At 45.9% G+C, this 12,174-nt stretch overlaps 1 protein-coding gene across 16 annotated transcripts in view; it reads right to left on the bottom strand.

The window, feature by feature from the left end:
- CAGE1 (cancer antigen 1) overlaps window positions 1-12,174 on the bottom strand; it is a 51,923-nt gene that overhangs the window by 27,730 nt on the left and 12,019 nt on the right. For 11 of the 16 annotated variants that reach the window (XM_017344881.4, XM_051855866.3, XM_089334466.1 and 8 more), the window contains 3 exons: window positions 10,724-11,247; window positions 4,494-5,552; window positions 60-209 (listed from right to left, as the gene is read on the bottom strand). In XM_017344881.4, the coding sequence (XP_017200370.4) occupies window positions 60-209; window positions 4,494-5,552; window positions 10,724-11,247 (1,733 nt within the window). The remainder of the gene's footprint in view (window positions 1-59; window positions 210-4,493; window positions 5,553-10,723; window positions 11,248-12,174) is intronic. The other 5 variants (XM_089334473.1, XM_089334474.1, XM_089334472.1 and 2 more) reach the window with 2 other exon arrangements.

The following is a 12,174-nucleotide window of genomic DNA, read 5'->3' as shown; positions in this document are numbered from 1 at the left end:
GTCTGACCCCAGTATTTCTTCCCCCTCTACTAAAAAAATGTGGAGAAACAAGCAGTTACCTGGTATGTGAGAAGTCCTAACATCAGAGCCAGGAGGCTGTGGATTTTGGAGGCCAGCTGCGAATTCCTCTTCACATCCGGGGGGGCCCGGCTCCCTTCTTCGCGCGGCGAGCAAGGCAGCAACAAAGGAGAATGCAGCATCTTTGAATTCTACACGCACACAATTCAGATTCGTCACCACAACGAACACCTAAATGTCCTTGCAGGGCAAGTGCTGAATGCAAGATCATTCTCAAATACCTCAAGCAGCGGTTCTCAAATGTTTTGCCTTGGTACCCTTTTACACTCCTTAAAGTTACTGAGGATTCAAAAACCTTTTCTTTATGTGGGTTATAACTATCAACATTTGCTGCATTAAAATATCTTAAACTATGTTTATCAATTTATTTAACACATAGTAAAGCTCTTGTCTATCAAAACAAATGGTTTTCATCACAGAAATTTCGTTGTCCTGGGGCTAATGTTGTGGCACAGAGTGTTAAACCACCACTGTGACACCAACACTGTGCAGCAGAGTGCCTATCAGAGCCACAGCTGCTCTGATTCCTACTGTGCCTGGAAGAACAGTGGATGATGGTCCAGCACCTCGGCCCCTGCCCCTGCTCAGAAGGTTTTCTCTCTCTCTCTTTCTCTCTCTCTTTCCCGCTCTTTGTTTCTCTGCTTTTCAAAATTTTTAAATTACATTTTTCAAAAACAAAAAATTACTGAAAAGTGGCACTGTTTTACATTTTTTAAAAAAAGTTTTTATTTATTTGAGAGGCAGACTCACCGACAGAGAGAGGGAGAGATAGAGAGAAAGGTCTTCCATTCGCTGGTTCACTCCCCAAATGGCCACAATGGCCAGAGCTGGACCCATCTGAAGCCAGGAGCCAGGAGCCTCCTCCGGGTCTCTGACGTGGGTGCAGGGGCCCAAGCATTTGAGCCATTTTCTGCTGATTCCCCAGGCCACAAGCAGGGAAAAGCCAGGATGTGAACTGGCACCCATATGGGATGTTGGCACTGCAGGCAGAGGCCCAGCTTACTGCGTCACAGCACCAGCCCCTTGTTTTACATTTTTGCAAATATTTTTAATGCTGGATTAATAAGACAGCTGGGGACCGGCGCTGTGGCTCAACAGGCTAATCCTCTGCCTGCGGCGCCGGCACACTGGGTTCTAGTCCCAGTCGGGGCGCCGGATTCTGTCCCGGTTGCCCCTCTTCCAGGCCAGCTCTCTGCTATGGCCCGGGAGTGCAGTGGAGGATGGCCCAAGTGCTTGGGCCCTGCACCCCATGGGAGACCAGGAAAAGCACCTGGCTCCTGGCTTCGGATCAGCATGGTGCGCCGGCCGCAGCACGCCGCAGCCACTGGAGGGTGAACCAACGGCAAAAAGGTGAGCCACAGAGCCCACCGGCCACATAATACTTTCTGAAGGCTTGGAGAGATCTTAGAACTTTTAAAACAGAAGAGAATAATATTTTCCCAGGAATCCTGAAAAATAATAGAATTACTTGCAAATACTAATACTCATCACAGATTCATCAGAGTTCAAGGAAACACCAACTCAGTTCAATTATTACAACAACTATAAAAAGCTTACACATTTTTCTAGTTCAGATTAGCCTTCTTTCTAAGCAGTCTGAGTTAAGATTTTACATACTGGCCGGTGCCGTGGCTCACTTGGCTAATCCTCTGCCTGCAGCACCGGCACCCCAGGTTCTAGTCCCAGTTGGGGCGCCGGGTACTAGTCCCGGTTGCTCCTCTTCCAGTCCAGCTCTCTGCTGTGGCCTGGGAAGGCAGTGGAGGATGGCCCAAGTGCTTGGGTCCCTGCACCCGCATGGGAGACTGGGAGGAAGCACCTGGCTCCTGCCTTCGGATCGGTGCAGCACCAGCCGTAGCGGCCATTTGGGGAGTGACCCAACGGAAGGAAGACCTTTCTCTCTGTCTCTCTCTCACTGTCTATAACTCTACCTGTCAAATAAAAAAAAAGAGTTAGATACTTTAAGGCAGTCCTACAAAACTGAGATAGGTGTGCTCTGAATTGAGAGAAGTGACACCTTCTTGGGCATGTATACAGGTTCCTGGCTGCCAAAGAAGTCCTTTTAAAAAGTTGTACTTATTTGTAAGGCAGAGTGTCAGAGAGAGAAAGAAAGAGAAAAAGAATGAATTAATCTTCCGTGCAGTGGTTCATGTCCAGATGCCTGCAACAGCCAGAGCTGGGCCAGGCTGAAGCCAGGTTGAAACCACAAGAGCCAAGAATTCTACCTGGGTCTACCATGTGGTGGCTGAACTTGAACTACATATATATAGTACTTGAAGTATAACTTGCTGCCTCTCAAGTGCATTAGCAGGAAGTTTGATAGAGAGCGGAGGCAAGACTTGATCCCGAGCACTCTGATATGGAATGGAGGTGCCCCAAGCTGATAACACTGATATTCAGCCTTCCCATTACACATAGAGAAATAATATAGCTACAAATTGCAATGGAGAGAATCCTAATTCAAATGGCTTGGTTTGAGGTTTTGTCTAAATGTATCATTTTATAATGAGAGCACCAATTTGAAGGTTTCTCAAATACTGACCTGGGGGCTGGCGCTGTGGCGCAGCAGATTAACACCCTGGCCTGAAGCGCCGGCATCCCATATGGGCACTGGTTCAAGACCTGGCTACTGCACTTCCTATCCAGCTCTCTGCTATGGCCTGTGAAGGCAGTGGAAGATGGCCCAGATCCTTGGGCCCCTGCACCCGCGTGGGGGTCCTGGAAGAAGCTCCTGGCTCCTAGCTTCGGATCAGCACAGCTCCAGCCGTTGCGGCCAACTGGGGAGTGAACCATCTGATGGGAGGCCTCTCTCTCTCTCTCTGCCTCTCCTCTTTCTGTGTAACTCTGATATTCAAATAAAAAAAAAAAAAAGATGCCCACATCCCATTTTAAAAAAAAAATACTGATCTGAGTTTCAGGACATAATAGCATAAGTTGGTAACTTTATTCTTCAAATAAATAAGGCATAATTGATATGTGTATTAATGCTGAAAATATATTTTATCAAAAGCATAAATACAAATATTTGGGTATACATTAAAAGTTAAGATTTAGCCATCTCCTTTTACAAAAAAAGCTACAGGGCAGGGGATTTCTGCTGAAGACCAAGGAACTAAGGTGATGCTACTTCCTTCTTTAAACCACACACTGCCAATGACTGAGCAACGACTTCCCTAAACAGCCCCAACATGAGACCAGAGGACCTTCTTTATGTCACACCAATGTAATTGCTAGGAAAGCAAAACAAAAACGAATGATTGGCCGGCGCCGTGGCTCACTAGGCTAATCCTCCGCCTTGCGGCGCCGGCACACCGGGTTCTAGTACCGCTCGGGGCACCAAATTCTGTCCCAGTTGCCCCTCTTCCAGGCCAGCTCTCTGCTATGAGTGCAGTGGAGGATGGCCCAAGTGCTTGGGCCCTGCACCCCATGGGAGACCAGGAGAAGCACCTGGCTCCTGCCTTCGGATCAGCGCGGCGGCCATTGGAGGGAGAACCAACGGCAAAAGGAAGACCTCTCTCTCTCTCTCTCTCTCTCACTGTCCACTCTGCCTGTCAAAAAAAAAAAAAAAAAAAAAAACACGAATGATCATTTCATTCCACACTGCCTTCTCTGGCCGCACTCTAACCGTGAAGTGCCCTTCCCAGGGAATAAAGCTGAAACAAAAATTCCAAGTTAATATTTGGCAGAAAGCACCAATTCCGATTATTGAAAACACTTAAGTGGCAGAGGTATGCCTTGAATTATTTAATCTTCAAAAACATTTGACAAAACCCACAAAAATTAAGGTCTATGCTTGTGTTGCTGCTGGATGTGTAAGGCAACTCTGCTATCATTCGCTTCCTCCAGGGCCACGAGACTCTTGGGAGTTGTTCCTGCAGAACTGAGAAGGCGTGGCAGATTCACAGACAACTGGAACACGGAGCTAAGGCACATTCTACCCTAATTCAAACCATAAGGATGCAATTCTATTATTAAGTGTCATTGTTCAATAGATTGAGAGCTATACTTAGAAGACCATTTTTCAAAGGTAACTTTTAGAAGTACCCAGGGTGGGGCTCGCGCGTGGCATAGCAGGTAAAGCAGTTGTCGGAAGCGCCAGCATCCCATATGGGTGCTGGTTCAAGCCCTGGGGAGCGAACCAGCCTCTCCTTCTCTCTCTGTATAACTCCAGCTTTCAAATAAATAAATAAATCTTAAAAAAAAAAAAAAAGAAGTACCCAGGTTAACTATCCCCAAGAACCAGGGATGGGTGTTGTTTGACAGGAGTGCCCACGAATGAAAACTCCTCCGAACCTCTGGCGCATTTTCCTTCCTGTATATACTGCCTTTCCAAATTAGTAAGTTTTTCTGCAAACAATTCCACTGAAGTGTTAGGACCAAATACGTAGCGACCATTAGCAGAGACTCTGCGTCAATACCTTGGTGACACCTGGTTCCATGACTTCCTCCAGCTGCTCCTCCAGCTGAGCCACCTCGTAGTTAGGGACCCGGTTTTGCTCCTGGCTCCTCACCACCTGCTGCTGCAGTTTCACATTCTCACTTTTCACTTCGTCCACCTGCTGCTGAAGATCTGTATTCTTAGCCCTTTCATTTTCCCACATGAATTGCAAATTTTTAACTTGCGTAACCGATTTCTGAAGTCTAGATTTCAATTTCTGTCTTTCTTCCATGTTTTTCTTTTCGTGTTTCTGGAATTCCTCCTGTAAAGCCAAGAACTCTAATTCTTGGGTATCTTTTTCCTTTTTCAACAGGTCCAAGGCAGAGGGGGTGACCTCTTCCAGTCCTCCTCTGGGCCGAGGCAACCTCTGGACTCCTTCTTCTTTGATGCCGAAGACTCTGTCCGTCTGTGTCCACTGATTGACAGATACACTTCTTTGTTGCATTTCAGTAACGTAGCTTTCCTGTAGGCGAATGAAACTCACCTTGATCTTTCTGACTTCAAGCTGCAAAGCTTCCTTCTCTTTCCTGGATTCCTGAAGGTGTCTTTGCGCGTCAGCTAAAGTCTCTCGCAAATTCTGCAGTGTCCTGTCAGCCTCGTTCTTCTCTAGGATTATGTTGTATTTGTCTTCGATTAATTCTTCAATGTGGCCCTTCAGCTTATTTATGATGTCCACAAACCCCTGCTGCTTAGCAGTCTTCCCCTGTAATTCTCTGACCTTCTTCTCCAAGTACAGGTTACTACACTGGAGGTCTTGGATCCGCATCTGCTGCCTTCTGTTGGTGTGTTTCAGTTTCTTTAACACTTCGTTTAGAGCCATGTCCTCTTCCAGGGGCTGCAGGCTCTCGAAGCTCTGCTCCTTGTCTGGCGTCCTGCATTTCTGCCGAGCTGCTCCGTCACTCCAGGAGACGTCTGCTGGGCGCCAGGTTGACGGAATCTCGGGACTCCCCATGCTCTCCACTGTGACTTCCTCTTGGGGATGGACTGACGTCTCAGAAATCTCCCCAAAGTTCTGTATTTCTTTTGAAGCAACTTCAGTCTGTAAATTAAATAAACAAAAAAGATCATGAACTTTGGAGTCAGGTGGAGCTGGCCTAAATTATGTTTTTCAAGGTTTATTTATTTATTTGAAAGACAGAGTCACAGAAAGAGGTAGAGCCAGAGACAGAGAGAGGTCTTCCATCCGCTGGTTCACTCCCCAAATGGCCACAATGGCCAGAGCTGAGCTGATCCGAAGCCAGAAGCCAGGAGCTTCCTCCGGGTCTCCCACATGGGTGCAGGGGCTGAAGGACTTGGGCCATCTTCTACTGCTTTCCCAGGCCATAGCAGAGTTGGATTGGAAGTGGAGCAGCTGACACTTGAACCTATATGAGATGCTGGTACTGCAGGTGGTGGCTTTACCTGCTACAGCCGGCCTTGAATTCTAGGTTCCTAGTTTGGCTTCTCAGCTATACAGTAAAAATACCTACTTCCAAAAGCAATCACTTCACAGAATTTAATCCCTAAGAACTGCTGAGTGTAGGCACAGCACCTACCAGCACAGCAGAGCACAAACAGTAAGTGTATTATAAAAGATATATCATGTTCAGTGTGACAAAAGAAAAACTAGGGGCTGGGGCAGCTGCTGTGGCACAGTGCATTAAGCCACCAACTGCAGCACCGGCATCCTATACGGGTGCTGGTTTGAGTCCTGACTTCTCTGCTTCAGATCCAGCTCCCTGATAGTGTGCTCAGAAAAGCAGCAGAAGTCCTTGGGCCCCTGCACCCAAGTGGGAGACCAGGATGAAGTTCCAAGCTCCTGACTTTGGCTCAGCCCAGCCCTGACCATTGTGGCCATTTGGGGAGTGAACCAGCAGATGGAAGATCTTGCTCTCTCTCTAACTCTGCCTTTCAAATAAATAAAATAAAATAAAATAAAATAAAATAGAAAGAAAAGAAAAGAAAGAAAGAAAGAAAAGAAAAGAAAAGAAAGAAAGAAAGAAAAAGAAAGAAAGAGAAAGAAAGAAAGAAAGAGAAAGAAAGAAAGAGAAAGAAAGAAAAAGAAAGAAAGAGAAAGAAAGAAAGAAAGAAAGAGAAAGAAAGAAAGAGAAAGAAAGAAAAAGAAAGAAAGAGAAAGAAAGAAAGAAAGAGAAAGAAAGAAAGAGAAAGAAAGAAAGAAAGAAAAGAAAGAATTAGGGGCTGGTGTTGTGGCACAGTGGGTTAAGCCACTGCCTTCGATACTGGCATTCCAGGTTGGAATGCTGGTTCAAGTCCCCGCTAATGCACCTGGGAAAGCAGCAGAGGATGGCCCAAGTACTTGGGCCTCTTCACCCACATGGGAGATCCAGATGGAGTTCTAGGTTTCTGGCTTCAGCCAGGCCTGGCCATTGTGGCTACTGGAACATGGATCCAGCAGATAGTCCTCTCTCTCTCTCTCTCTCTTTCCCTGTCTTTTTGTAACTCTGCCTTTCAAATAAATGAATCAATTTTAAGAGTACAAAAAAAAAAAAAAAGAACAATTAAACTTTACTGCTGTCATCATCTATCACGCACTTTTGTGAACACACAGGAAACATTTTCTTTGACTTCAAATGAATTTCAACAAATACATGTATCAGTCACCCTACAGACTTCAAGGTCTCTTCTGAATAAAAATGTGAAATTCCTCACTTAGATCATTACTTCTGTATGCTATGACTCCTTTGAATGCCAGAATGGCAGAAAAACAGGTCTCATGATTGACTTCATGCCCACAGAACAGGTTTTGAGGGTAACTTGATAAAGGGCAGTTAATTATGAGAGCCACTGAAAGAGTATGCTATCAAAAATCTAGCGAGGGATTCCTATAGCGAGAGGCTGTACTGTACGGTGTCTCTAGAATTTAGATTGGGCCCCTCATTTTAACATTGCACTGTTCTAGGATGGAGGCAGTCATCCTTACCGAGGCCAACAAGGCCCTGACATCTGACCCCTGCCACCTCTCCATCGTCATCCACTCTACCTCCTGCTCCCTCCTCCCAGGCTCCCTGGACACTGGGCTTCCTTCAGTCCTATGCTCCCTGCACCTGCAGGTTTTGCAGATGTTGTTTATTCTGCACGGAAGCTTCTTCCACCATGGCTGCCTAATTAACTCCTGTTCATCCTTTACAGCTCAACTCAATGACCAGTTCTTCAAGGAAGCCTCCCCAGATGCCCTGACCAGGAGCAGTGTCCTCGTCACAGACACCCATTCTACTTCTATTTACAGCACTGTCAGAGCTCTGAGTTCACATTTTGTGGTATTGTTTGATTAACATCTATCTCCCCTGCTGGGATGTTGTTTTCATGAGACCAAGAACCATGTTTTTTATTTGTTTTTAACCATTATATAACCACCCATAGCACAAAGTCTGGTAGCTAATAGATGCCTGGAAGTATCTACTGACTGAAAAAACATGACTAAATGCAATGGAAGTGGAAGGGTGTCTTGGGAAACCCCAATTAGGCAGATTTTAAAATTTTTTTAAAGATTTATTTATTTGAGGGGTAGAGTTACAGACACGGAGAGGGAGAGACAGAGAGGAAAGTTTTCCATCTGCTGCTTCACTCCCAAAATGGCCGCAGTGGCCGGGGTTAAGTCCACTGAAGCCAGGAGCCAGGAGCTTAGCCTACTACACCACAGAGCCTGCCCCTAGATTGTAAGATTTTCTTTGTTTAAAGGCATAGAGACACAAAAAGAGATCTCCCCTCTGATAGTTCACTCCTCCAATGTCCACGCAAGCTAGGGCTGGGTCAGGGTGAAGCCAGGAGCCGGGAACTCCATCAGGTCCCTCAAGAGGGTGGCAAAGTAGGAAGCACTTGAGCCATGATCTGCTGCCTCCCGGGGTGTGCATCAGCAGGAAGCTAGGATGGAAAGCAGACCCGGGACTCAAATCCAGGCACTCTGATATGGGTCTGGGAGTCCCAAGCAACAGCTTAACCCCTGTGCCACCTGTCCACTCCCAAGCTGATTTTTAAACTGCTGTTTTCCACACATCAACATGAGGAAATAAGGTTATTTCTCTCTTTTTAAAGGTAATTTACTTATTTTTCTTTATTCCAGAGAGAGTGAGTGAGTTTCCATTCATTGGCTCACCCCCCAAACGCCCACAACAGCTAAGGCTGAGCCAGGGTGAAACCAGGAGTCAGGAACTCCATCTGAGTCTCCAACATGGGTGTCAGGAACCCACATCCTGTGCCATCATCTGCTGTATCCCAGGGTGCATATTAGCAGGAAGCTGGATAAAAGCAGAGTCAGGATTCTGTCCCAGACACTTCAATAAGGGATGCACGTGCCCAAGTGCAGGCTTAACCTGCTGTACCACAATCCAGTCCTTAAAGCTCTCTTTTTGAGCCGGCGCCGTGGCTCAATAGGCTAATCCTCCACCTTGTGGCGCCGGCACACCGGGTTCTAGTCCCGGTCGGGGCGCCGGATTCTGTCCCGGTTGCCCCTCTTCCAGGCCAGCTCTCTGCTGTGGCCCGGGAGTGCAGTGGAGGATGGCCCAGGTGCTTGGGCCCTGCACCCCATGGGAGACCAGGAAAAGCACCTGGCTCCTGGCTCCTGGCTCCTGCCATCGGATCAGCGCGGTGCGCCGGCTGCAGCGGCGGCCATTGGAGGGTGAACCAACGGCAAAGGAAGACCTTTCTCTCTGTCTCTCTCTCACTGTCCACTCTGCCTGTCAAAAAAAAAAAAAAAAAAAAAGCTCTCTTTTTAATACTGCCGTCTATTTCCAAATGCAAGGTATCTGAACTTTCTGAACAGCCTTTATATGCATGGATTTTAAAATATCTTTGCAAGAAAATAAACTTATCTATTAGCTGTACTTTCCATAAACTTTTTGAAGCCCCCTCATAAATGAACAGAAAAACTTCTCATAACTGTAAGTAAAACATAAGAGGCAGAAATTTTCTTATTAAATACACATTAAAAAAGTATCACTTATACCATTCTTAGATTCTACCTGTTCAATCATACCAATTCTTAGAACTTTTCTGTTTTTGCTCAGACCACCCCGAATTTATACTGTTAGTATATTTGCTGCTCTTAGGATACTACATATGTAACCAGAATCATTAAATTAAAATACAATTTGAGGGGCCAGTGCTGTGGCATAACAGGTTAAGGCGCCATCTGCAGTGCCGGCACCCCATAGGCATTGATTTGAGTCTTGGCTGCTGTACCTCCTATCCAGCTCCCTGCTAATGTGCCAAGGAAAGCAGCAGAAGATGGCTCAAGTGCTTCAGCCCCTCCACCCATGTGGGAGAACCAGAAGCCACTCCTGGTTCCTGGCTTCAGTCTGGCCCAGCTCTGACTGTTGTGGCCATTTGGGGAGTGAACCAGCAGATGGACTGACCCCTCTCTGTCTCTCCTTCTCTAACTCTGCCTTTCAAACAAGTAAGTAAATATTAAAAAATAAATTTAAAAAAAAATTAGCATTCTTTGCTTGTCAACAAAAGTCCAACATAGAAAAATCTTAGTATTTTCCTGTCTCATAATTTAATCACCACCACCCTCTGCACTCCTGTTCAATCCTTCCTTTCCTAGACACTCCATGAGTTCCAGCCACTTGGAGTGAACAAATAAGTGCAAGGTCCCAGGGTCGGCGCTGTGGCTCACTAGGTTAATCCTCTGCCTGCGGCACCGGCATCCCATACGGGCGCCAGATTCCAGTCCCGGTTGCCCCTCTTCCAGTCCAGCTCTCTGCTGTGGCCCAGGAGGGCAGTGGAGGATGGCCCAAGTGCTTGGGCCCTGCACCTGCATGGGAGACCAGGAAGAGGCACCTGGTTCCTGGCTTCGGATTGGTGTAGCTCCGGCCGTAGCGGCCATTTTGGGGGTGAACTAACGGAAGGAAGACCTTTCTCTCTATCTCTCTCTCACTGTCTAACTCTGTCAAATAAATAAAAATAAATAAAATCTTTTAAAAAAAGTGCAAGGTGCCATGTGGATGCTATGGACCACCAAAGGATGAGTAAGAGTTCTGATCTGCAAACAGAAACTATCATTTGGTAGTGCCAACCACTAGGTGTGGATTTGATTTTATCAGGAAAATCTACTTGAATTAAGACCCCAGAATACATTTTGCCCAGAGGAGCAAACTGATTAGAATTTAGTGCTACTTGGAAGTCTTGGATTGTGTTCATGTATGATTTTCATGTAAAAGGCAACACATCTCTTAGTGGTCCACAACTAATAGTGACCATCAGCCATCTTACCTCCTGTGTTTTATCATTGGCTCTCAGATCACACCGGCTAAAACTACCCTTGTAAGACGGTTTCTCAACATTATAGGGTACGTCATCTTCACAGAAGCAGCTCTGAGGTGGAGGATGGAGGAGGGCAGATTCCCTGGCAGTACAGGCAGCCAGGGACTTTTCTGTGAAGTCCCAGGTCTCTCCACTGCAGTAGATCAGAGCTGGGCTGCTGGGAGATTGTCTGACACACTCATTAGCAAATGGGTCATTATCTGTAGAAAGGCTAGTTTCCACTGGGTTTTCTTCCTCAAATGAGTCTTGCTTTATAGAAATCTCTTCTACGTACGTATACTCATGGCTTTGCAGGTCTGGCTTGTTGGCATCAGAAAAGCCTTCTGTCAGATGCTGACATGTCGTCATTTTCTCATTCGCTACCTCTGCCCAGTGAACCTCACGGAGGGGATCACGCTGTTCCAGGGGAAAACTGCTGGTATCAACTGGCTGGACTTGCTCATTCTCCGAGTAACAACCTCCAGTGTGACTGCCTTAAATGAGAAAGAAGAATGAGCTGACTACAGATTTATGTGGTAATAGTTACAGTTATGAAATAAACTTGCAGCCTCTTAAGAAGCATGAATTATTTCAACCTTATTTGCTGGAGGGATTTCAGGATGGCTTTGTGCTGGCAAACACCACAAAGCAATTTTCGACACGAGGGAAAGAAGTCCCCTACTACAGGACAGTTTGCTATACACCATTCTGGTGAAACACCAGTACAACAAATTCAAATATATCTTCAAAAGTCTAACATTGGACTGTGTTTTTTAGATGCGGCGATTATAAAATGTTTCAAAGGGATACAAAACCAGAATATAAGAGTAAACACACATCAGCCTTGTTCAATCTCACGACTCTATGGTATTGGTTTTGTTGTTATTCCTTTTATACAGATACAGAAACTGAGGAATGAGAAAGATTCAGTCATTGCCTAATGTGACAGAGTTGCTAAGCATTGTAGCTGAGATCTGAAAACACTCTTCTAACTGCTACACTACACCTTTCCTCAATGTGACAAATTACCCGGAGTTAACGTGTATCAAAAATTCAGATGAAAACAAATGTGAGAAAATGAATTTGGACAGCGCCTTAAACTTTGGTATTATACTATATATCACCACCCTCACTCCCAAGTCCACACTGATTTTCACACAGTATTCATTGTTTATCAGAGCAACCTCTAAAAACCTAGCTTTGCAAACCAGCCCTCCTAGAAAGGACTGCAGTAGGGATTACTGAAATAGTGAGCCACTTGAACTGGAAGCTGTAGGGTCTGACAGATGTCTAGTGTGGTTGCTTCTCTCAAATCTCAAAATGTGTCCAGTTAAGCTGCAGCCTGCAATGCCAGCATCCTCTGTGGGTACCAGTTTAAGTCCCGGCTGCTCCACTTCTAATCCAGCTCCCTGCTAATAATG

The sequence above is a fragment of the Oryctolagus cuniculus genome, chromosome 5, assembly GCF_051225735.1.
Source record: "Oryctolagus cuniculus isolate XC-2025 breed Fujian yellow rabbit chromosome 5, ASM5122573v1, whole genome shotgun sequence".
Classification (NCBI taxonomy): Eukaryota; Metazoa; Chordata; class Mammalia; order Lagomorpha; family Leporidae; genus Oryctolagus; species Oryctolagus cuniculus.
The sequence above is the reverse complement of the archived record's forward strand: the minus strand, read 5'-3'. Positions and strand labels throughout refer to the sequence as shown.